Source organism: Drosophila obscura, unplaced genomic scaffold (genome assembly GCF_018151105.1).
Source record: "Drosophila obscura isolate BZ-5 IFL unplaced genomic scaffold, ASM1815110v1 contig_208, whole genome shotgun sequence".
Taxonomy (NCBI): domain Eukaryota; kingdom Metazoa; phylum Arthropoda; class Insecta; order Diptera; family Drosophilidae; genus Drosophila; species Drosophila obscura.
In genome coordinates, this window is record NW_024542799.1 from 202,977 (window position 1) to 226,792 (window position 23,816).

At 46.2% G+C, this 23,816-nt stretch overlaps 4 protein-coding genes across 6 annotated transcripts; 1 reads left to right on the forward strand and 3 right to left on the reverse strand.

Annotated features, from left to right (window-relative positions):
- Window positions 1-400: 400 nt before the first annotated feature.
- Window positions 401-3,240, reverse strand: LOC111080494. The gene is made up of 5 exons (XM_022376129.2): window positions 2,885-3,240; window positions 2,673-2,814; window positions 1,929-2,611; window positions 1,710-1,863; window positions 401-1,640 (listed from the first exon to the last, which is right to left on the reverse strand). Exons 1-5 carry the CDS (start codon window positions 3,111-3,113, stop codon window positions 833-835), a joined length of 2,016 nt encoding a protein of 671 aa, XP_022231821.2. The 5' UTR covers window positions 3,114-3,240; the 3' UTR covers window positions 401-832.
- Window positions 3,241-3,464: 224 nt separating this feature from the next.
- On the forward strand, window positions 3,465-5,129 carry LOC111080497 (guanine nucleotide-binding protein subunit beta-2). The gene is given in 7 exon segments (XM_022376135.2): window positions 3,465-3,611; window positions 3,680-4,078; window positions 4,080-4,126; window positions 4,189-4,390; window positions 4,461-4,590; window positions 4,662-4,748; window positions 4,854-5,129. Coding segments are annotated over 7 exon segments (1,041 nt in total). The 5' UTR covers window positions 3,465-3,542; the 3' UTR covers window positions 4,961-5,129.
- A 224-nt stretch (window positions 5,130-5,353) lies between these two features.
- On the reverse strand, window positions 5,354-10,413 carry LOC111080495 (chitin deacetylase 1). 3 transcript variants are annotated; one of them, XM_022376130.2, is made up of 6 exons: window positions 10,272-10,413; window positions 10,048-10,127; window positions 8,613-8,751; window positions 8,356-8,486; window positions 7,110-7,259; window positions 5,354-7,039 (listed from the first exon to the last, which is right to left on the reverse strand). In XM_022376130.2, the coding sequence occupies exons 2-6, from the start codon at window positions 10,103-10,105 to the stop codon at window positions 5,889-5,891; spliced, it is 1,629 nt and encodes a 542-aa protein (XP_022231822.1). In that variant the 5' UTR covers window positions 10,106-10,127; window positions 10,272-10,413; the 3' UTR covers window positions 5,354-5,888. The 3 variants fall into 3 exon arrangements, with proteins under 3 accessions (XP_022231822.1, XP_022231825.1, XP_022231824.1); XM_022376133.2 differs by having other exon boundaries at window positions 8,613-8,727; window positions 10,272-10,412; XM_022376132.2 differs by lacking the exon at window positions 8,356-8,486 and adding an exon at window positions 7,741-7,853 and having other exon boundaries at window positions 10,272-10,412.
- Window positions 10,414-15,991: 5,578 nt separating this feature from the next.
- Window positions 15,992-23,365, reverse strand: LOC111080496 (chitin deacetylase 1). Its single transcript, XM_022376134.2, has 4 exons — window positions 22,807-23,365; window positions 21,419-21,591; window positions 21,066-21,315; window positions 15,992-17,571 (listed from the first exon to the last, which is right to left on the reverse strand). Exons 1-4 carry the CDS (start codon window positions 22,859-22,861, stop codon window positions 16,424-16,426), a joined length of 1,626 nt encoding a protein of 541 aa, XP_022231826.2. The 5' UTR covers window positions 22,862-23,365; the 3' UTR covers window positions 15,992-16,423.
- Between the last annotated feature and the right edge of the window lie 451 nt (window positions 23,366-23,816).

Genomic DNA, 23,816 nt, shown 5'->3' on the forward strand with positions numbered 1-23,816 from the left:
GGTTGGGTTGGGCTGGGCTCGGCTGGGTTGGGGATGTGCTCCAAGTGTGCTCCACTTGAAGGCAGCTGCTCCTACGCTTTGTCGTTTGTCTAAATGTTTGTGTTGGAGCTGCGGGAATCGCGTGGGTGCGCGAATGAGTAGATGGTTGGATGTATGTAGGGTGAGGGCGAGCTGAAGGGTGAAGGCAGATGGTAAAGGGGCTACGGCTGCACTCAAGGGAAGCTACATCAACTACCAGTTTTAACTGGCAGATACATTGATTTTTTTCGTATACCCTGTGGTGGGTGGGAGGCTACCCCAGACTCGAACTCAGCCAAATATGATGCAAATCAAACTGCTATATCCCACAGGAACTGATCAATCTTTAGAAACAGATTTAAACTCTAATTATTTGCTTGAAAAATATATATTTTATGTTTTTGTTTGCTATTGTAGGCCATTGCTAGGCGTACAATCAATGTATTTGGTTACAAATATACTCGTAAATCAGAATATTTTTTAGTTCCGGTTTTGCGTGGCTAACTACCGGAAGGGAAGCATCCTCCCAAGCTATTAAACATTACTGGTACTCGTATTTATGGTTTTGTTCTGACTATTTACAATACATTAAACACATTCGTAGCTCTTGGATCGTCTGCCGTTTGGCGTTTTGCTTGAAAGGTTTTCGGTTCACAAAATAATATTAAAGAAGTTTACGAAATTATCAACTCTACTATAAATTAGAAAAAAACACTTTTCAAATAACACTTAGGAGCTACAATTAAACTGAAACGTCCTGAAACCGTAAATGGTCCGCAATGGTCTCCGCCTCGCTCTCTCTCTCTGTCTCTTCCTAGTGGTTTCGCAGTGCCTCATTGATGACACGGAGTATATCGATTTGTAGATCTGTAAAGGCCAGCGGATCCATGTGAGCACTGCGAATCTTCATTGCGACTGCCTTGAAGAAGGCACCGATTTCATCCTCCTCGCCGTTGCTGCTGCTGGCTGCAAACTCCAGATGTCCGCTCTTGGGGGGTGAGATTTGATTGGCGTAATAGCGCGATGTTGGCGTGGAGCACGGTGTGGTTGCAGCGTTCTGATAGCGTGGAGTTGTGGGCGTTTCAACGTCCAGCTTCTGCTGATAGCCACCAGCGGATTGCAGCTGCTCCAGATTATTCGGGGCATCGTTGAGCTGCTCCTGTTTGGTCAGGCCATTGCCAACACTCTGAACGGCCATGTAGACGGACCCTTCCTCATGGTCATAGCCCACCACGTGTTGTTCTTGTTGCTGGGTAGTCGCCTCTGGCACCGTTGTGCTCTCCATCTCCTCATCCTCATCGTCGTCGTCCTCGTCATTGTGGTGCGCATCGCCATTTATGTAGTTCTCAATGTCCATGTCATCGTAGCTGGCCACACAAAGCTCCCTGGCCTGCTGGTTCTGCTCCTCCTGCTGCTGCTGCTGCTGCTGCTCTCGCAACGCATTGGTCAGCTCGGACTTGTGTGGACCCGTCAGGGTTGGCAGGGGCATGTTAAGCTGTGAGCTAGCCGAAGACGTTTCCATGGTGCTTTGCTGTGTCGGCGGAGAATGGGAGTCATGACCACCCAGATGCTCCTCTAGATCATGCTTGGGCAGCAGCATACTGAGTGGAGGATCTCCCTCACTGAAATAAATGCCAAAGCAATTTAAAATATTAGCCATACAGCCATGAGAATAAATCTGTGCAGCTTACAGCGACTTTTGTTGTATGTACTTCTGCAGGAAGCTGAGTGTATCGTAGTGCTTCCATCGCGATGTGGCCTCTATTTGCATCAGGGTCCTCAGACGTTTGTGCTCGCGTGCGTATTGGTCCCGCAAGGCTTTCCACTTGAGCCGACACTGTTTCACTGTAAATGTATTGATTGAGATAGTTAGAAAAGGGCCAAGGCCAAGCAGTGTCCGCAAAGCTCACCCGACTTCTTTAGTTTGCGAGCTATCTCCTCCCACACTTCCATTTTTAGCTTGGCATTGCGATAGTTCTCATTGCCATAGTTGTAGATCATATCCTCCTGCTGTATCAGCGTAATCAGTTCTTTCTCGAAATAGCTTTCCATATTGAGGAACGTGTGTATGGGATCATCATCTTCCTCCTCGGCGTTCGTCGTCGACGTTGTCGCCGCTGCTGTGGCTGCCTTTGTTGTAGCCGCAGAGTTTGACTGATTTGTTGTGGCATTTACACAGTCGACAATCTCCACAACCGTGGTGGAATTCTGCGCGCCGCACTGCACCATGCTGGGCGCAGTCGATCCGCCTCCTGCATCGGTCAGGTAGCTCCAGTTATTTCCTGGCTGCTGCTGCAGGACATTGTTTATGTGATTGGCAATGAAAGCTGATCCGGACTTCTTGTCGGTGGACGTCGTGACGACCCCAGCCCCAGACGACGTTGTAGATGGCACATGCTGTTGCAGAAACTGAACAATACTGCAGTTGTCCAGGAGAGTGGCTGCCGTGGCATCTTCGATCTTAATGCTGCCGGTTAGCTGCAGGTTCTGACTGCTGCTGCTGTTGCTGCTAAACGAGTTGTTGATGGGCAGCGTCAAGGGCGCCACTGTGGACACAATACCATTGGCATTCTGTCCACATCTTCCCCGATAGCTGTGGAAACAGAAGTGCAGTCTCAGTGGGTTGGTTCTTGATCACCAGGGTTCCTACTTACTTTCGCGCCAGCGCATATGGACGCAGAAAGTCAAGTTCCTTGAAGTATTTCCACTTGACGGCTTTGGCACAGGATTTGGCGCGCTTCAGCTCTCGGCAGTATTGATCCCTCAGGGCCTTCCATTTGCCCTTGCATTGTGTGTCTGAAAAAGACGGGTGAGTTTGACTGGCAAATGGCGGGGGAAATGGGGCTTCAGGCTGCATATTACTCACCTGACCAACCCACTTGACCGCCAATCTCGGCCCATTTCTCATCCTTGCTCTTTGTACTGCGGTAGTGCGGGTGCTTGGGATTGTACAGGCATTGCTGTTGGGAGACGAGCGATAGTAGAATCAGTTCTTTGGGTATGCTGACCACATTATCGCCCAGACTCGAGTCCATGCTGAGATTTCCGAGCTGTTGCTGCTGTTGCTGTTGGCTGGCACATGGCAGCGTCTCCATTACACATTCTTTTATTGATACATCCAGCTGGCGGTCTGTGTATTTGGTTAATTATTATAAATAAAAGCAAGGAAAACAAAAATGAGGTGACCGAGAACAGCTGGCCCAATCAGTTGTGTAATTAGAGTGACCAGAGCCGCACCGTTGTCAGTGTTGTATAAGCTCTCTCTTTAGTGCTGTGAATCGCACGTTTTGTGGCCATGTTGGCAGCGCCGCCATTTCCATGTTTATTTCGATTCGTAGCGCGTAAAAAGTGTTTTCATGTGTATTAAACTAATCCAATTAGTTAATTGCATTACCCGCGAGGGCAAAAGAAAACATCATAACATGTAAGCGAAACATTTTCTTCAACATTTAGTTTGTTTTGCGACGCGGTGCGATATAAATCAACATTCAGCTAAAATTTCGTCCCTCGATTAATGCTCAATCATGCCGAAAATTGATCCAGAAACACAGGCCCTATATGACGAGATCAATGGCATGATAAAGAAGTTTCAGGTTGCACATTTAGCGGCAGAGTTCCTCCAATCCAATGGGATCTAAAATCAATTTTCATCTCGTTGCAGGATGACCAAAAGGCCAAGGCGGATTGCACATTGGCCGACAAATGCGGCGACATGAGCGATGTGACCAAGATCCGCTTCTCATCGAAGAAGATTCTCAAGGGTCACATCAACAAGGTCAACTCGGTGCATTTCGCTGGCGATTCGCGCCACTGCGTCACTGGCTCGCTGGATGGCAAACTGATCATCTGGGACACATGGACAATGAACAAAGTGCAGATCATACCCTTGCGATCGGCCTGGGTGATGACGGTGGCCTTCTCGCCATCGGGCAATTTCGTAGCCTGCGGCGGCATGGATAACGCCTGCACTGTCTATGATGTGAACAATCGCGATGCCTCGGGCGTGGCCAAAATGGTGCGCGAACTGGTGGGCTACGAGGGCTTCCTCAGCTCCTGTCGGTTTCCTCGATGACGGCCATTTGATCACCGGTTCGGGTGACATGAAGATGTAAGGCATCCCAAATAGATTTGTGGACTTGTCTGTACTAACTAACTCAAATATCGTTGTAGCTGCCATTGGGATCTGGAGAAGGGTGTCAAGACAATGGATTTCAATGGGCATGCTGGCGATATTGCTGGTCTCTCGCTGTCCCCCGATATGCAGACCTATATAACCGGCTCTGTGGACAAAACTGCCAAATTGTGGGATGTACGCGAACAGGGCCACAAGCAGATGTTCTTTGGCCACGACATGGATGTCTCCTCTGTTTGCGTGAGTACATCTTTCCGTTTTCGTCTCTGACAAGGTTCACCATTTGATTATGTTTTTTTTTTTGGGACAGTACCATCCAAATGGCTTTGGCTTTGCCTCCTGCTCGGAGGATCAGACGGCGCGCTTGTACGACTTGCGGTCGGATCAACAAATCGGAAAGTACGAGCCACCCCAGAAGAACACGGGCTTCACTTCGTGCGGTGCGTCTTTCGGGCGGCTTTCGCCTTGACTTTTGACAATTTTTAATCTGATTTTGTGTTGTGCTCATTAGCTCTATCGACCAGCGGGCGCTACCTAATGTGCGGCGGCATTGAGGGCATGGTGCACTCGTGGGATACGATGAAACAGAGGCATACGGGTGGGTATTGGTGGATGGGAATGGGGATGGTATGGTGGGGGAAACTCTGCAAATGCTAATATCGATTTCTTCTTTTGTTTCTTCTTGTCTCTGTTTCTGCCATAGGCACACTGTCTGGACACGAGAATCGGATTACTTGCATCAGCCTGTGCCCCAATGGCATGTGTCTAGCCTCGACCAGTTGGGACCAACAAGTGCGTCTGTGGCTATAATTCTCTCTCTCTCTCTGTCTCTACTTCTAACTCCTAACCCAAATACAATCTTGGTTCAATGCCGTCTAATAACATTAACTAACATAAAACGTAGCTGTCGAGAATAATTAACCAGACCAGAGAGCAATGCATGTGCGAGAATAAAATCTATAGACTAGCACTACTAACAACAACAACCAAAACTTATTCTTATTTCTTGCTTATTATTTATTCGTTTTTGATTTTTTTAAATTATAATCTTTGTAGCTGCACCAGGAAATATTCATTCGTGGATTGCTTTTCCTCTGATGTTATTCCCACATTAAAACCAGTAAGTAATATTATTATTATTATTTTTTTTTATATATTTTTTATATTTTTCTTATAAAAAATACTTATACAATTACGAAGATATTTGTTTGCTGCTGCGATTTTTGGCGCTTGGTTTTTTGTTTTTGTTTTGTTTTGTTTGTGAAAAATAATCTTTGAACAGATCAAAGAAAGCAGCGAAGTAAATTAAAAAACAAATCACTTTTATCATCAACATAAATGAGAAACGAAGCAGAAATAGTTCGAGCAGATCAAGAAAAAGATATAGACATTAGAAGGAGTTGACAGACGAAAGACAAACAGCAGATATTTTCGAGTATAGAAAGTGGAAAGTGAGAGACGAGACGGAAAAGAGAAGATTTGCATAAATAATAGATAGATAGAGGGAGTGGGGGAGAAGAGAAACGAAACTTTAGGATCACACAAGATGCAACAAATTGAGTATTTTTTTTTGTAGATGGTTCAACATATTGATTTTGTTTTTGTTTTTGTTTGTTTGCTTGTTTGTAAGGGATTTATAGGTGTTTTTTAGTTTATCAGACTCTCGGTGGAACTACTATAAGTTGTTCTCTTGTTGGTTTTGGAAAAGAATAAGAATAAAAGAGCAGGAGAGCGTTCCTTAGACGGAGAAGCCGTCGCCAGTGGGATCGAGGATCCAGGGATAGTTATTGGGGCACTCCATGCACGTGAACAGGCGCAGCGTCTCGCCGGGCAGCTCCCGAGTGGTCAGTGGGCAGGCATTGGGCAGGGAGCAGTAGGGCTGTCCCTTGACATCGCACTTCTCCTTCCACTCCTGGAAGTCGCGCAGCGAATTCAGCTCGGTGGGGTTCTGCATCCACTGGATCACCTGCAGATTGGTCACAAAGAACACATCGTTGCGGCCGAGCATCTCCTCGATGAACTTGACCAGCTCGTCGCGGTACTCCTTCTTGGACTTCAGCCACGAGGCATGGAAGTGCAGACCCAGAGGGGCGCGGTTGCTGTTGTAGTGGCGGTTGAAATTGTGGCGCAGAAGGCGCGCAAACTGCTCGCCAGAGGCAACGTTCGAGCAGGAGTCGACCATGTGGCAACCGGGCAGAGACTCATCGAAGGTTGGGTCATCGCGACGATCCAGCTCGTTCATGACCATCTCCCAGACGGGGTGGCTACGGGATGGGCAGTTGTGGGCATTGCCGTTGCACTTGTGGGGCATGCGGAAGTAGAGGGTGTAGGGCCAGATGGGCACACGGCCCAGGGAGGCGGTGATTGAGGCGTCGTACACGAAGAACTGATCCGCCATCATCTCGAACTGCTTGTTGCCGCCCACACGGAGGTAGGGGGCACGCATGCCGATGATCGAGCCGTCGGTGATGTTGGCAAAACGCTCAACAATCAATCGGGAACCGGCCATCTCGGCCAGCCAGTCGTCGTAGCTGCCGCCGGACCAGTAGTTGGGCTCGTCCTTGTGCGTCAGCGAGAACACGGAGATCTCGTGGCCGCGACGGTGCAGATCCTGCACGGCCGAGTAGTTGGTGTACTTGTGCGAGACGAAGAATGTGCCCTTGATGGAGCAGCCGTTGGGGTTCTGGCGCTGCCCATTGAACAGATCATCGTACAGATCGATGTTGTCCACGTTGACGGCACCATTGAAGGTGATGGTGATCATCTGGGGCACCTGCTGGGGCTCAATTCCGCCGGGAATGCGGGTTCCGTCCGCCGAGCAGAAGCAATCGGGCAGGGCGCACTGAGTGGGATCGCACTCGGGCGCACGGTTCGGATCCTCATCGACAGCTGTTGAGTTGGGAGTTTAGTCTGTGGCTTAGAAGGGGATCAGAGATCAATGGTGGCCAGTGACACTTACAGCAGGCGTTCTCATCGGACTCGTCCTTGCAGTCGGGCTTGCCGTTGCAGAAGAGCTCCTTGTCCAGGCACTCGCCGTCACCGCAGGACAGCTTACCCTCGGGACAGATGGGCTCATCCGTCTTCAGGATGGGCTGCGCCTTGCGGGGCTCTATGGAAACGTGCGAATGAGAGGATGAGAGAGGTGGATGGTTTGGTGGGTTAGATCAAGGATCTTCTGTGGATCTTATGCCTAAAAGTTGTTTCGGTTAGTGACAACCAATGTCTAAATTTTGAAATGGGAAGTATACATACATATGAGTGCATGGGTGCAGTGCGGTTAGTGCGGCTGATTGGTGAGATTGGTAGGGGGGTTAGTGGGCAGTGGGTAGTGGGGATCACACACCATTTTGTGGTGCGGATTGGTTAGGATTGTGTTGTTTGGTAATTGGATTTTGGAGTGTGTTAACGGATTTGATTCTACCAAAGTTCCGAATCTAACATTGCTGACTACTGTATGTACAAGTGTTGTTTTGGTTCCAGGAGATTTTATATTTGATTTTTGATTTATTTTTGTTTTGATTTGTTTTTGTTTGGTGGTTGTCTAGCTTGGTTGGTTGTTGTAGTTGTTGTTGTTGTTTCGTCACACTTACTCTCTTTCTCATTGCAATTGGTCACCTTGGCCTTCCAGTCGCAGGTCTGTTTGATCACATCAAAGGCCAAACCGGAGGGACACTGAATTTCTTTCAAACCCGATTTAGTACATCTAAAAAATAAAGTTCATTTTGTTGTTGTTGTTGGATGTTTCATGTTGCTATCAGCTGTCAGCTATCAGCTATCAGCTGTTGCTGTTGCATCTCTACACTCTTTGGCTAGCTAAAAGAACTTTGGCACTAAGTGGGTGGGAGTCTTCAATTAAGGGTGTGGTGGGGGTGGAGTCTGGGTGGTAATTATGCAATGACACGAACGATATTTCAAGGGGGGAAGTTTTTTTTAATTTGGTTTTGTTTTGTTTGGTTTTGGTTTGAGTTTGAATTTGGTTTTAGTAACACAGACACAACAAAACGCACAATGAGATGCGATGCGCACACACATACGACATACGAATAGACACAGTGAGAGGAGACAGATAGACAAAGACAGAGGGACAGAGAGGCAGAGACAGAGTTAGGTGGGTGGAAGATGGGAGGCTGTTTTTTGGGGCTGGGAAGCCTTTAGAAGTTACTATCCGGAGTGGGTGGTTGTGGCCTCTAGTGGGCCCCACTTACTTTCTTGGACATCGCAATTCTTCACGTTCGATTTCCAATCGCAAAGCTGTCGCAAAACATCGAACGCCAAGCCGCCGGCACATTTAATCGGTGCCAGGCGATTGCTGCCATCTTCACCGGCGCTGTCGCACCTTTCGATACCGATACAAAGAGGTGCAAAGAGTTGGTTGGTTGGTTGTAAGAACAAATAGCATAGCCATATAGACTGCAGAAATAAACGGACAATCTGATAGTTGCTTGGAGTGTTGCTCCCTTACCTGTACACCTCGCGGCAGTCGCCATCGGCCTCCAGGCGGAAGTACTCGTCGGCGGGACGATCCGCACATACCTCCTCGACATCGACGCCCTCCAGCTTCTCCTGCTGGGATTTTCCTGTTTGAAATGGAATAAATGAGTCTGGTTGCTTATAAGAAAGTGTGTAAGTCATGGGAATAATTATCGAATTCATTGGATATTATATTCCATTTATTTATTTATTTATTTATGGCTATTAATATTATTATGTGTCAAGAGTGTATCAATTTTATATCATTTAATTATTCTATTGAATTCTGATACATTTTCTGTCTGGCTTCCGAATTATTGTGTGTGTTAAATCTTAGCCTGTTCTATGGGCTTAAAGGCACTCCTAATTAGCCACACCTCATAATGGCTTTAATGGCTTAACTGTTTTCGTACTGCCAACGCGAACGAACCGAACGACTTTCAACCGGTTTGGTCTGTGCTTGTGGGGAAATACGAGTGCCAGTACCAGTACCAGTACGAGTACCACTTCTAGCCGAACGACCCAAAACAACTCTCATTTTTGTTCATAGCCAACGTTTTATCATCATCTTGCCGCGTTCAAATGAAAGCGAAAGGGCAACGGAAAGCCTCGGGGGCGCTCCAGCCTGCAGCAGCAGCTCCCTCCCATTTATAGGCGCAGACATGGCCATATCCCCATATTCATCTCGAAATGGAAATGGGGAATGTGCCTGCCCGATGATGTTGACTGGCAGTTTCACATGTAAGGTGTCTGCTCAAACGGGTTCGTAGATTGGCTAACTGCTGTTGTTGTTGTTGTTGTTGCTGTTGTTGGCGTATTGGAAACCCGTTTTCAGTTCAACATTAAAATGATATTGCATAAACAACGTTGCCGAGTCCAAAAATATATTCAAACGGAACCGATCCAGCCAGCCAGCCAGCCAGCCAGCCCGTCAGCCAGCCAGCCGCAGGTTTTGCTCGTTTTGCCTATGCTAATTTTTTTTGATTGGCTTGTGGCCAGCTCCGGTTTCGTCCTCATGCCACAGTTTTCTTGGTTTCCTTTTCGATTGTCTTTTCATCTCCAGCGCAATCTCAATCTCAATCTGATGTTCGTTCAGCGGTTTCTGGTTTCTGGTTTTGGGTTATTGCATCACCGATCGAAGGATAAATTTGATCGATCGCATGCCGCTAATGACTTGCAACAACTCCGATATTTTCGATCATCTTTTTTCAAGTTTATTTACCTTGGCCAACGACCGAAGCGGAGTGGTTTGTTTTGTCTTTGTCTTTTCCTCTGTGCGTTTTTTTATGTTTTATTTTTTTTTCTGCAACCTTGCAAAAAGTTGCCGTGGAGTTTCCACCGATAAAGGTCAATTGGGCGAAGCCGACGTGGCTATGTGTCTGTGGCTGCCACTTAAGCTCTAAGTACAACTAATTTCGAGTACTCACCAGCTGCCATACACAGGCACATAATGGACACAAAAAGTGCCCAATGGGTACGCGCCATCTTTTGTTTTTTTTAGCGCCTTCTAAATCAGCAAAAATAGACAGCAAAAACAGAGATTGGATTAGCCAACACACAAAATCACTTTGAATCGAAAGATTATTATTATACATGTAGAGTTAGGTATGCATGTAGTACAGAGAGAAACTTTTTATGAAACTTGACTAACATTTGCGCACACAGCAACGGAATGAACAAAACCCTGTCTTTGGACTCTGTGTGGGGGGATGATGATCGAATGATCGGATGGTCGGATGGAAGTGGAGTGAACGGAGCACTCTTCCAATACACAGCCACGATTACACTAGGTGTTGGCCGGGGCCAACGAGTTCTATTTATTAAGCCGTGGTGTGTCTTGGCCACTGCCGTGTGGTGACTTTTGGGGCTCGAAAACTCAACACACGGCCACACGGACAGCAAACCGTCGCGCCGGCGCAGAGCTTTCGACGGGGTAACGCTCGGGCTGGGGGCCACTCTTGTGGAACGTATTTGAAAATGCCAAGGCATGAGGGCGAGCCGAGCAGCTCGACTCGGCTCTCCTGTCTCTGTGTGTGTGTTTCTGTGTGTGTGTGTGTGCGAGTGTGAAGAAAGGTTAATTAGCATTTATAGGCGCAGGTGGGAGCGCGGGATTATACAGATATGGGAATATGTATGTATTTTATGCTCAATTGTGTGGGTGACTTGTCTGACTGCACCTCTGGGGCTTGCTGGTGTTTTTTTTTGGGAGTTCGGGTTCGGCTTAGGGCTGGGCTGGGCTGGGCTGGGCTCTATACTATTAGTTAGTCATCGTCTCTGATCGTCTGCGTCTGTCATCTTAGACATAAATCAAATCCAAAGTCCCATCAATCTCATTCTGCCACTGACCCTGAATTGCCAAGTCTTTTGTTTGAACATCTGCGACACGGCTTTGGCTTCGGCTTGATTATCTCTCGATTCTACTTGCCTTCAACTATTATTATGCAGAATCTCGATTTCGTAACTGTTTTTCTACTCTTTTTTTGTTTGTGACACTTCTCTTCTGATTTCTTTCACACGTTTCTAGTGTGTGTGTGTGTGTCTAGTTACGAGTACTTTTTATTTTCACCCAAACGATACGAGAATCCCAATTGCCACTCGGACACGCGTTGCATATGAAAAGACCCTCTGAGGTTGGTTGGGGCCTGGAACTTACGATGAGCCTGCCCAGTGTCTGCCGGAGATTGGTTATGCCAAACACATCGGTCGCATAAAATTCTTGTTAGCGTGGCTAAGACACTAAAAGGTTATTAAACCTCTGCTGCCTGCCTGCCGCAGGTATTCCAGCAAAAAGAGAGTCTTGTTTTCGATTGTCACTGAGTCACCGGCTGTTAAATTTAACTCCATCTCTGCATCTGTCGTTGGCTCTGTCTTTGGCTTTACTCCCTCCGAAACTCTTCTTTTTAATTAATGTCAAATTAATGATGCCGTTGTTAACTGTTTTCGCCTGCTGTTTACCTGCTTTTTGCACTCTCCGTTCGCTGTTATGTAAAGCAGATGGAAGTGAGATGCAGGGGCGCAGCAGCAGGCACACAATTTAAGGGCCAGGCCCTGTTATTCAATAAGCGATTCCAGAGCGGATCGGAGTGGAGTGGAGTGTGTGTTCACATGCAGAAACAACCGCCGCAGCGACAGCAACCAAACGGAGCATGTTTGCGGATATGAAATCAGCAGCAACCTTGTGTGCTCAGAGCACACTCCCATCCCCATCCACTTTGTAACGGGATGCAAGAGGTTCAACAGGAAACGGTCAATATTTGCTTAGGGAATGAGCCATCAGAAGATTTGGAGTTAAGCATTCTTCAGTCGGAGTTTGGGGGGCGGTACATGTCTCAAGGGTTTTGAGAAATAAGAGTGCCTTGGGATGTGTTAATGATTGTCGAATATCTCTTGAAGACCCTCCACGAATGCCACGAAAAATCTGTTTCTTCTGTAAAAAAGGAACTGCAAAGCAGTAAAGCTGAAAAGCGTGTGCTTTAGCTACTGTTTGCTATCTGTTTTCCATTCATTTTATCAGCACACCCTCTAAGACTTGATTTATATTCCCATTTTACCTTTGAATAGAGCAATTGATCATCAACACGATTCGTGTCAAGTGTTTCTCCAATGGTTTCCCCCTTTTGCTTTTTGTTTTGTTTTTTCTTGACTGCATCGCTTAGCCACTGATAAATGCTTGACCAACCGAATGGACCAATGGACAGGGCCATGTCAATTAAATTTGATTCGTGTCCGATCTAGAAGGAATCGGCTGGTGTCTGTTGGCTGTTGTCTGTTGTCTGTTGGCTGGTGGCGTGTTAATGCAATTTATTCGAGTATTTCGAGTTTATGTACATTGTACATATTGCATAGCCATTTCCTGAACTTGAAAACGAGTTCTGTCTGTCGTTCTGTGGTGTCGCGCAGAGTGCCCGAGGCAAATCAGAATATGTACAGAAAGGCCAAGCCAACGTGGCGTATGAGCATTTTGCAGCGGGTGTGCTGGAAAATTCTTGGAATTGCCACAGATCACAATTACGTTTTAATTGCGATTTACCAATTGCCAGCTGGAGTCAACAATTGGAGTGGAGTGGCGGCACAACACGGTTGAAGGTTGTCGTCGTGCCACTTGGCACGAAGATGCTGCAAAAAGCGGTTCACCTTCTTCTTGATGCTGGTTGCAAAATTGGTTGCCGATTGCAGGTTTTTTTTTTTTTTTTCTTTTTTTTACTTAGTTACAATTAATTTCTGCGCTCTGGTGTGATATAATCCCTCAATCTCATCGGAAAGCCCGAAAGCCAACAAAAACACAAAAAAAAAGCTGATTATTATTATTACTTTGCTGCTTCTTTCCGCTGTTTAATCAACTGTTAAAACTGGTTTTTCAATTAGAGTGAAAATGTTGATGATATGATGGGCAATGGGCAATGGGCAATGGGCACCCCAAAGCGTTGACCAGATGAAGAGTGAAAATCGTTTTATTTTATCATCTTTTTTATTTTTTCCATGGGTTTTACGGATTTACATAATTTAGCTGCCCTCGATTTTGTGGCTGTGTGTTGTTGTTATTATTGTTTCCGATTTGATTTAAATTTGTAAGCGTTTTAACCATTTTTTTTTTCGCCAGCTGCTGTGTGGCTTTGCTTTGGAAAGGTCGTCAATACGAGTTTACAAAGTGAGTGACACACTTTTGATCTGTACAAATAAAAATCCAACAATAATAAGACAAACCAACAACGCCCAGCCGTGTGCTTTTGCCATGGTCCTTCGATCAATTAACGCAAATTAACTATTTTGCATACCAACTGCAGATGCAAAACGATAATCAATTTTGGCTGATTTAAATGTGGCTGTGTCAATGCTTGAAACTTTTCTAGCACTAGCTAAAGCTGTCCTTAAGCAGCAGAGCAATTAAGCTGCAGTCTCAACTGGAAGCTAAGAAAAAGAGAAATTGCTGCTTCAGAAAACCGTACAAAAACGGAATTGTTAATGAAGGAAATGGTGTATGGTGTGTGCTGTTGGTGCTGGTGCTGGTGTGGTGTGATGGCCAAGACAATAAACCAAGCCAAGTCGAAGTCGAAGTTGAAGATGAGCCTGTAAACTGTAAAAGAAATGCATAACCATAAAAAAAATCAAAAAAAAAAACGCGAGCTGAAATTGCATAACGGACCCCTCACCACCCTTCTTCTTCTTCTTCTTTGTTGTCTCTTCTCCTTCTTGCTCTCCCTATCATCGTCATCATCAGCTTCGATCCGCGCCGGGGGACGTATAGGGGGGAGGAGGCGTTTAATTTATGGCAAGCCAAGAGCATCGAAGGCCTGCAGCAAATAACGGACTTTCTTTTTAGTATAACTTCAGTATTTAAGACAATGTGCGTGTCTCCCCTGTCTGTGTGTCTCTCCATAAATATGGATTTGTGTGTGTGTGTTTGTCTTTGACTTTCAATTTTCATTTCCATTTGAAAACTCATCTGCAATCAGCTGCGATTTGTTTCTTTTCTTTTTTTTTTTGTGTGTGTTTTTTAAACATTTTTAACTGTTTGCCGACTTCATTATTATGCAATTATTTCTTGCGGGCAGCTCGTCAAAATCCGCCAACTGTTTTGACTGTGTTGGCCTGGGGCCTCTCTTCTGCCGATCGTCCCACCAGCTCTGCCCCGTCCCCCCAGGGCAACGTCACAGCTCCAACACCTGGTTGTGTCTCGTCTGGATCACCTTGTCGCATTGACGTCACCCGAATTGGCAATAACTTACATATTCACACAAAATGGAGTGAGAGTCTGAGAACCAGGAAGCTTATTCGAGAATTATGTAGTTGGGGAGCCCGCCGCAACGCATTGCACAGTGGTAGGGAAGGCGCGAAAAGGCAGTGAAAGTGGAGGATTCAATTGGAGTATTGGAGTATCGCAGCAGAGAGAGATAATTGCTGAAATTAATAGAAGTTGGAAAGGGAAGGGAGAGTCCCCTTCAGCGCAGAGAATTGGAAGAGCAGTGGATAGATTAGGATTTAAAATTTAGATTTAATTCTACTTCAAGTAGAGTTCTTCTCATTCCTATAGTTAACATCTCCAATCTGTGCATAGTTTGCGGTGTACTTTATCCTTAATCCCTAATCGGCTGTGATCCACTGTGCAGCAGCAGCAGCAGCAGCAGAGGAGGCTGTCCTACCTGCTGCTGCGCGTTTGTCGTCGTCGTCGTCGTCCCGTGTGCAATTTATGCAAATCGCCCACTTTACAACTAGTTCACTTACCTCAGCTTGGAAAAAGTAAAAGTTTGCTCAAGTTACACTCACACAGATACAACACACCAACACCAAAAGACACTCACACACACACACACACACAGACAGACTGGTGATCGTAGGGAACTTGTTTTTTGGGCCACTTTTTGGAGCCTCAGAGAGCCGCTTACCTTGATTGGTGATAAAACTTATTTATGCGTCGAATTCGTAGCAAAAAAAAAAAACAAAAAAATAATATTCATTTGTGCAGCAAAATAAGTGTGTAAAGCATATAAATATACGTATATCATATTCAGTTCATATGTGTCTGTGAATATTTGTGGTATTTCCAGCAAAAAATTTGCAATGCTTAAAATTAATTAGCAACATTTTCGATTTGTTTGGGGATTGCGCAAAGAGCCCCCAAAAAGCAAGCCCAAGCCCATGTCGCACCCCGAACCGAATCGCCGTCGAACCAGGCCCAAGAACCAGTTTTGCCATCTCCATAGCCAAATCTCCTTGCCTCCATCGCCATCGCCATCTCCTACTGCTTCTGCATTCATTTGTGCGCATACAAATTAGCAAATCTTGAGAGGCATTTTATACTTTATGTGTGTATATTATAGACTAATATATCTAATTCTAGACCGGATCGACACTTTGGAGCGTTCGGTGTTAGGTGCCTAAAATGAAAACCTGAAAATTAACATACATATGAAGGAGGTTGACGGTGGATGGGCGGACGGGGGGATGGGGGGCACGCGGAAACTCCAACTGAAATCGAAACTGAACACCAAAAAAAAAAAAATATTAAAATAAAAGAGGAAAAAACGCGTTATTGTTATTCAAATTTGCGGCTTATTTTTTCCTGTCGGATAATTCCGAAAAACTGGTTAGTAAGTCAGTGGGTAGATAGCATACAAATTGGGTTGAATTATTGTTGTTTCGGGTTATCGGTTTCGGTTTCGGTTTCGATTTCTGTTGCTGGGCATCGCCAGGGGGCTCCATTCCATTCCATCTCATATTTCTGTTGCTAGTTGCCAGCCCAAAAAAAACTCCATAATATTCGGATGATAATCCCATCTGCATTTATGCATTTTTCTTGGGGTGTTTGATAAGCAAATGAGAGAAATAAAATTGAGAAATCCATAAATTGTTTTCTTGATGTTTTTTTTATATAATTTTTTGTGGTTTTTTCGTTTTTTATTTTTTTATCATTTAAATATACACATACAAATTAACGTAAAACTACAAAAAAGAGTTTAGACACAAGTGTGGATGTTGTTGATTTTCTCTTGTTGTTGTTGGTTTTTTTTGTTTTAGAGTTTTTCTTTTCTTTCCGTCTTTTCTCCATCTTGTTTCAACGTAACCGTAACACAGCAAAGACTTGCCAGGGGGAGGCGCTCGGAAAGCGCCTCAGCGCTTTTCTCCTCACGCATCGAAGTCAGTCAATAAAAATATTAAAAAAAGTCTTGCAGGAAATTCAAAAAATCGATTGATCGAGTGGTTGGATTGCAGTAGAAATTAGGCGTGAAAGGAGGGAGGCTCGCCAAAGAAAGGGGGAACAGGGACGTGGGACTGGGGCTGGGGAAGATCATCTCGCTCGCTGACTTAGAAGAAACCATCGCCAGTGGGATCGTTGACCCATGGGTAGTTATTGGGGCACCGCACACAGGTCTGCAGATTGATGGTCTCCCCGGGAACCTCCTTGGACGTGAGCTTGCAGGTGTTGGGCACCCAACAGGCGGGCTTGCCCTCGACCACGCACTTCTCCCTCCAGGGCTCGAAGTTCTTGACCTCGCTGATGGTGCGTGGATTCTGCATCCACTGGATCACCTGGGTCATCGTCACGAAGTATACATCGTTGTGGTTGGCCAGGATCTCATCGATCCAGTAGAGGAAGGCGTCCAGGAACTCGGGATTGTTCTTCAGCCAGGCGGCATGGAAGTACAGACCCAGAGGGGCGCGGTTCTGATCGTAATGGCGATCAAAGTTGTGGTTCAGGAAGTTGTAGAACTGATCGCCGGTCAGGATGTTCGAGCAGGAGTCAACCATGGCACAGCCGGGCAGGTACTCATCGTTGGCCGGATCCTCGCGACGATCCAGCTCGTTCATGACCATCTCCCAGACGGCGTGCGACCTGGTGGGGCAGCTCTGCAGGTTGCCGTGACAGCGGTGGGGCATGCGGAAGTACATGGTGTACGGCCACAGTGGGGGGTTGGACAGGGGCGCCGTGATGGTGGAGTCGTACAGGAAGGCCTGCTCCTCCATCATCGTGAACTGGTTGTTGCCGCCCACCCTCAGGTACGGTGCGCGCACGCCCACCACCGAGTTATCGGTGATGTTGGCGTACTTCTCGGTGATGATCCTCATGCCGGCCATCTCCTTGGCCCAGTCGTCAACGGTGGCGTTCGACCAGAAGCGCTCCTCGTCGTTGTGCGTGATCGAGTGCACGGCAATCTCGTGACCCTTGCGGGCTGTCTCCTGGACGGCCGAGTAGTTGGTGTACTTGTGCGAGACGAAGTAGGTGGCCTTGATGTCGCAGCCGTTGGGGTTCTTGCGCCCCTTGAACATCTCCTTGTACAGCTCAATGTTGTTGTTGTTGATGGCATCGTCGAAGGTGATGGTGATCATCATGGGCACATCCTTGGCGGGCAGATCGCCGGGTATCGAGGTGCCGTCCTCCGAGCAGAAGCAATCGGGCAGGACACAGACAGCGGGATCGCAGGGAGGAGCGCGATTGGGATCGTTGTCGATATCTGGCGGAGAGAGAGAGAGAGAGAACAAATGTCATATAGCGAGAAATATAGCAAGGAATTGTGAAATATAAATAAGATCTTATGCTGGACGTATCCCCCTATTGGTTTTTGTTTTTTGATCTTTTGCAGGAATTAATTTGCTTTGTGTTATTTCTGTCGCTATTTGTATTCTGCCTGCGTTTGCGCTTGCCGGCAAAGGTTCACTCAACTGTTCACATAAATATTTAAACAATTAGCTAACTGTACAGAGTGTGGTATGTGCCTTGTGGTTGTGCCTGTGCCTGTGGCTGTGGCTGTGATCGGGGCGAGGGGTTAGTTCAATGAACCGACACAGTCTGGAAAAGCAATCAAGAGAGGTGGGAAAACCGAAACGCAAAGTGAATGGAAAATGTCTACACAATCTTCCACTCGTGAAGTCTCAATATCTATCTATTTTTCTTTCATTATTATTTTAGATGTTATTTGTTGTTGTTGTTGTTTTTGTTTTTGTGTGTTTCTGGGGTTTGGTTTATGAGCAATTTTCATGCCTGATCGGGGATTCAGGGAGCGTTCGTTCACTCAGTAGGTGACTGAATGCCTGCCCCCACCTCCATCTGCACCCACCACGTGTTGACCATTCGTTTGTCGGCCATATGCAAATGAGGGGCTATCTGCTTGCGGGCCAAAACCAATTGGTAAGCCTTGCACTTGCCACTTGCCACTGGTCGTGGCTGGTGGCTCGTCAAATTTGAATCATTTGCGAAAGTTTTCATAGAAATTGGCGGTAATTATTTTGGAGTTGTCTCATTTGGCATTTGCCTTTTGCTATTTGCTATTTGGCGAGTGAAATGGCAACGTGTGGCAGGCAAAGGCCAAAGCATTTTGTACAGCAAGAGTTTTTCACTTTTTATTTATTTTTGGTTTTGTGTTGGATCTACTGCCTGCCTACTGCCGGCTTTTGTCTCTCTTCTGACCTTTTTGTGCGGCGTCTCTGCTGGCTGTCGTCTCGGCTTGTTTCCTTTCCCCTCTTTATTTTTTTTTTTCTTTCTTGCACATTTGCCAATAATCTGTCGTTAAAGCCAGGTGTTATGTCATCCCGAACCGGTTCGGGGAAGCATTCAGTATTCAGCATTCAGCATTCGGCATTCATTGCTTAAACATATTCCCGGCTATTATTGTCTTTTTTTTAGGGCTTTGCTTTTATTTCTTTTATTTATTTACGGCTGAGATGTGTAAGCTGGCTTATTGAGTGTCATTAATGCTATTTCTGAAGAGGATGTGGTCAAGATGAAGATGGAATGATGAAGTTGGGACGGGATCACTGGAGGTGATTGATAAATTATTGTGGGGAATTTACGTGTGACTTAAGAGGCTTGCAAATAGCTGCGATTGACTTGATCTATTCCCAATATGAACTCAAACTCCTTTTGAATATTCACCGACATTCCCCTTAATTTGTAAAAATTTCCCACAATCTTTTCTATATTTTTCTTTGTCTAACACTGCTTACCAAATTTTGAATTACACTTTCCTTATTGCATTGGCTGCCTCTAGTGCTAAAAACCTACAAAGTATGACCATTTAATCGGCGGTCTCCTCAAGTGTCTGCCATTTATTTTGGTTAACTGAGACGTAGACGTGGGCTTCCTTATTGCACCGTGCCTCGAGGTGAGACGGAGGCACTTGCCTGCTAAACTTGGGCTTTGGTTATTCAATTGTTTATAAGTTAATGGTCCGCTGAGCATTTCAAAAGTTACGCCTTCGGGCTGTGCATTTTCTATGCATTTAACCAGCGCGATGTGCAACAATTTACACAGAAGCGAGGTCTCAGAATGAGCTTCTAGCCCGCCGGTGGCGGCGGCTGATGGCCGGGTGATGGCCCGATGTGTAAGTACGGATCGGCATTAATTAGCTCTTAAAGGCATCGTTTATATGCCATGTGAGCCTCTCTTGGGAAATGTCGCTCGTGTTAAGTATGAGCACAGATACAATATATACCATGTATATTCATACTAATCGCATCGCTGACAGACCCGATGCCAGTCGTCGGTGTCGGTTATTATTGGCATTATTATAAATTAGCTGCGGTTTTTACGCGCTGGCTGCTGCTGTTTCGATGTTTATTTTATTTATTTTGCTGTTTCTTTTCGGCTCAGTTTTTGCGGCTTTTTTGCAATTGCTAAAAATATATACAAACAAATGCGAATGCGGCGAATGGAATGGAATTGGTATGGGTATGGGTATGGGTCTCTTAAGCCGCTTATGTAAGGCTAATTTACACATGAATCGAACGCGCTTCGGAACGCCTATGGAGAGGCATTTTGTTTTGCTTCGATTTGATTTCTATTAAGTCCAAGGTTAGCGCTCTTGCGATGTTGTTAATTAGTGATTTAATATTTCATATGCGGGGCTAACATATGTACGAGCGGTACGAGTGGAAGATCTTGGTAATTCATGTGAGAGATCTCCAGACGGTGTCGGCGGAGGAGGGGGAGCCCAGTCTTTGTGTCTGACATTTCGTTTCCATTTCACACTTGACATTTCCACCCGAAAGTCGATTCCCATTAGAGATTCGAGTCGGGGCCGAGACGCCGCTAAGGGCTTTACGAAACCGGTCGGTACCGCGGATCTGTGCAACAATGCAGCCAAGAGTCGGATCGGAACGGATTGGATCGGCTCGGCTCGGATCCGTTGCTTGTAGGCGTCATTGGCATCCATCCCAATGATCCCCCCTCGAATGCCCGAATCTCCAACCGAATCCCAGACAGACACTTGTATGCCGTTGCTGGAGTTTTCGAGAGGCGAGTGGAGTGTCTGTGTCTGTGTCCTTCCCGCCCCCCTCTCGGGGTTGTAATGGTCGCATTGAAGTAATGTCTTAAATGCCGTCAACCGGTTTTAAGGTGCGACTCTTGTTGCGACTGGAATAACTGAAAGAAATTCAACTTGGCGCCCGGCCAAAAGACAAGACAAGCGGACAGGCAGACAGACAGACAGACAGACATACATAGGCTTGAATATACAAATTTGAGCCACTTGAAGACACTACATTTTGAGATGATGGAGTAATAATACTCAGCCTATTTTGGGAAAGCCAATCCTATGCAAGATCTGGCGGCTTACTTCTATTGAGTAGAAGTACCCCCTGCCCCGCCCGCCCGCTGATGCTGAATCATTGTGAATCATTGTTGTCAAATGTCAAAATTAATAGAAAAGTGTTGCAAAAATTAAATGACTGATCGAGGGATTATGGGGCAATTGATTCGTTGGTTCGTTTGTTCGATCCTGGATCCTCATAATAATTTACTTGATATTGGGGCTATAGCTTGAAAGGTAAACATCATTAATCACAGTCTCATGATCGGACTTATATAATTAGTAGCCATGGGTTTTTGTGGGGGAACATGCGAGCATAAGAATAAAACTATCATCGCTTTCGTTGCTATCTTTGCTGCTCTTTCTCTACTAGTCTCTACTACTTCTTCTATAATTGTTATATTATTTATGCTGGCACTCACCACAAGTGTTCTCATCGGAACCATCGGTGCAATCCTTCTCGCCGTTGCAGAAGAGACCGCGCTCAATGCAGTTGCCATCGCCGCAGGCTAGGAAGCCATCCTGGCAGAGTGGCTCGTCCGTGTGGAGCAGAGGCTTCACGCGACGCTCCTTGTTCTTGGACTTGCAGTTCTTCACAGACTCCTTCCAGTCGCAAGTCTGCTTCTCAATGTCGAAGTACAGACCGGCAGGACAGCGAATGGCTTGCAGGCCCTGCAAGGATAAGAAGAAGAATTTGGGCAAGCAAACAAATGTTAGTCGTTGATGTATATACAAGTGAAGAAATTAATTCGTAGCGCTGTGTAGCTGAACGTACCGATGAGGTACACTGGATGACGTCGCGACAGTTGTCGCCTTCGCCGGCAACCAGGCGGAACCATTCGCCGGCATCCTTGTCCTTGCACAGCTCCTTCTCGAACGACTCCTCCTTCTTGGTCTCTTCGGTGGTAGCTTGGCGCTTGAATCGCAGCAGCGGATCGCTGGCATTGGCTGTGAATGGATGGAAGGAGCAAGAGGAAACCAGAGTGTGGTTGCATTTGTCAGTGAGTGAGTTGCCAAACCGGAAGAATTTCTATTGCGAATGTGGGTTGGGCTGGGTTGGGTTCGGTGCGGTGCGGTGCGGACCATGTCGCCATGTCGCCATGCCTCTGGCACTTCCTGTTACAAAAACACAGATCAAGTCGGGCACGGGCACTGGCATGGCTATATAGTATATGGCTTAGATATAGACATGGCATGTCGTCTGGCTGGTTGTTTTGGCCAGAAGCAAACACGTTTGACATTATGAAATACGATGTCACCAGAGAACCAGCACCGAGCACAGAAACACAAAAATATCTGTCCATCTGTCTGTGTGCTGTGTCTCTCTGATTGTCTGTTTGTCTGTCTGTCTGTCTGTCTGTCTGTATTGTATAGAAACAGAAATTGTTCCATGGCATTCCAAAAACTTGTTGCGCCTGCGCTATAACTTTGACATTTTGCATTTCGCTGGCAGTTGGCAACAGTCCGCGTCTGCGTCGGAGTCCGCCTAGAGGGGGAGTTGCCACATTTGCATAACCGTTAATTGACAGCTGGCAACAGTGGCAGCACAGCAGCAGCAGCAACAGCAACACCAGCTGAGACGCAACAAGCCAGTATTTATTTATGTATGTTTCGCCTTCATAATAATGATCGATGGCCTGTCAAAGTCAAGAGTCGCTCCGGCTGGCCACGCCAGGAGATCGATCTGCGAACTGCATTCGTACGTACCAGAGAGCAGCAGCTCAAATGTCAACGAGAGTGTCGAATGTGTTATGTGTTATGGGTATGGGTTTCTCTTCTGCTCAAGGTACAGGGCTCCCTTGAAAAATGAAAGTTGTTTACCCGAACTAGTGGAGCCACTTATCTGCTCGTCCTTTTTTTTTTTTTTGCTTAATCAAGGTTACTAAATCTCACATTCACATCTCGCAGACTGCTTTTCAATTTCGTTTTGATTTTCCCCTTTGCGTTTTGTTTTTTATTTTTCCTTCATTTTTCTGAAGGCCGAACCAGTCGAGCAATTTTAATTGATGTCTTGACAACTTCCGCCAGCCAGCCAGCCACCCAGCCAGCCGAGTCAAATGCAAATTGCATTTCAATAATTAAAACTAAAGACTTAAAGCTACTATAGGTGGAAGCAGAGAGAAGCATAAAGTATATGTTTCATTTCAGCTGAGACCTTCTTACCTTCGTTAAAGGCCGCCAAAGCCAGAACGGCAAAAACCACAAACAGTTTTGCCATCTTTGACTTGAAGCTGACTTTAAATCTGTTGAGTGTTTCGTTCGTTTGCGCACAGTTTGATTTGGTTGTTTTTTTGTTCGTTTTGGGATAACACACAGTAAGGAAAAACACTGGATTTTGGAGATCGACGGCAGAGAGCAAGTTTTGTCCTTCCGATCGCTATCAAAGCTCCATTTACACTGTCTGCTACGAACCGCGCACAATTTCTCGAACCCCTCTCTGACACCAAAGCCCCAGACGAAGTCGGATTTGCTTCTTTTATTACACGGCGGCCACGACGACGTCTCTTTCGTGCCACTGTGGTGGGTTTTGGAAAGCGTCGAGCTCGAGCATACAAGCACCGTTGAGCTTTCTGCAGTGTCAGCACACACAGATCGTGTACGATCCACAGCGGGGTAACTAACTCTGAAACGCGTTCCACACGAAAGCTCTATTGACTACCAAGACCAAGCCCGGCTTTTTTCCCGCTTGATTGTGTGTGTGTTGCACAAGGCTTTTGGCTCGATCGTGACTGGATCGCTGCCCGAAAGAAGAGAGAAGTGCGGCACGTTGCTGGTGCTCTTTTATATGCAAAATGGTGGCGGTTTTCGGTCTCTAAGGGGTTCGCATCCACTCGGCCCTGCACTCACTGTGGTGAGTAGAAGCTCTGTTGTGGACTGCATGTGTGTGTGTGCGGTGGAGTGGAGTTTGGTTTGGTATGGTTTGCACATTATGCAAATGGCATTCTTGGCCATAATTAAGCTGCGACCATCTTGGTACTGCTGGCAGATTCCAGAAGGCCTCTTGGTTCTTGGCTCTGTCTGTTGTCTGCTGTCTGCCGAACCTGGCCTAACCCTCGCTTCTGTGCTGTGCTGTGTGTCGGATGTGTGTCAGTCTGGGCGTGCCCACGCCAAAACACACCATCAAAAAAAAAAAACCACTGCATTTTTAATACCCCCATACCCATACCATACCC

What these genes read in the sequence shown, in the direction of transcription:
- LOC111080494 (XM_022376129.2), bottom strand. Translation starts at nt 3,113, where the DNA reads ATGGAGACGCTGCCATGTGCCAGCCAACAGCAACAGCAGCAACAGCTC. An exon ending in CGGTCAAGTGGGTTGGTCAG is followed by an intron (nt 2,815 to 2,884) that starts GTGAGTAATATG and finishes CGTCTTTTTCAG; the next exon opens with ACACACAATGCAAGGGCAAA. An exon ending in CCATATGCGCTGGCGCGAAA is followed by an intron (nt 2,612 to 2,672) that starts GTAAGTAGGAAC and finishes CTGTTTCCACAG; the next exon opens with CTATCGGGGAAGATGTGGAC.
- LOC111080495 (XM_022376130.2), bottom strand. Translation starts at nt 10,105, where the DNA reads ATGGCGCGTACCCATTGGGCACTTTTTGTGTCCATTATGTGCCTGTGT. An exon ending in GACTGCCGCGAGGTGTACAG is followed by an intron (nt 8,487 to 8,612) that starts GTAAGGGAGCAA and finishes CGGTATCGAAAG; the next exon opens with GTGCGACAGCGCCGGTGAAG. An exon ending in GAATTGCGATGTCCAAGAAA is followed by an intron (nt 7,260 to 8,355) that starts GTAAGTGGGGCC and finishes ACGTTTCCATAG; the next exon opens with AGCCCCGCAAGGCGCAGCCC.
- LOC111080496 (XM_022376134.2), bottom strand. Translation starts at nt 22,861, where the DNA reads ATGGCAAAACTGTTTGTGGTTTTTGCCGTTCTGGCTTTGGCGGCCTTT. An exon ending in TCATCCAGTGTACCTCATCG is followed by an intron (nt 21,316 to 21,418) that starts GTACGTTCAGCT and finishes TTATCCTTGCAG; the next exon opens with GGCCTGCAAGCCATTCGCTG. An exon ending in TTCCGATGAGAACACTTGTG is followed by an intron (nt 17,572 to 21,065) that starts GTGAGTGCCAGC and finishes TCTCTCCGCCAG; the next exon opens with ATATCGACAACGATCCCAAT.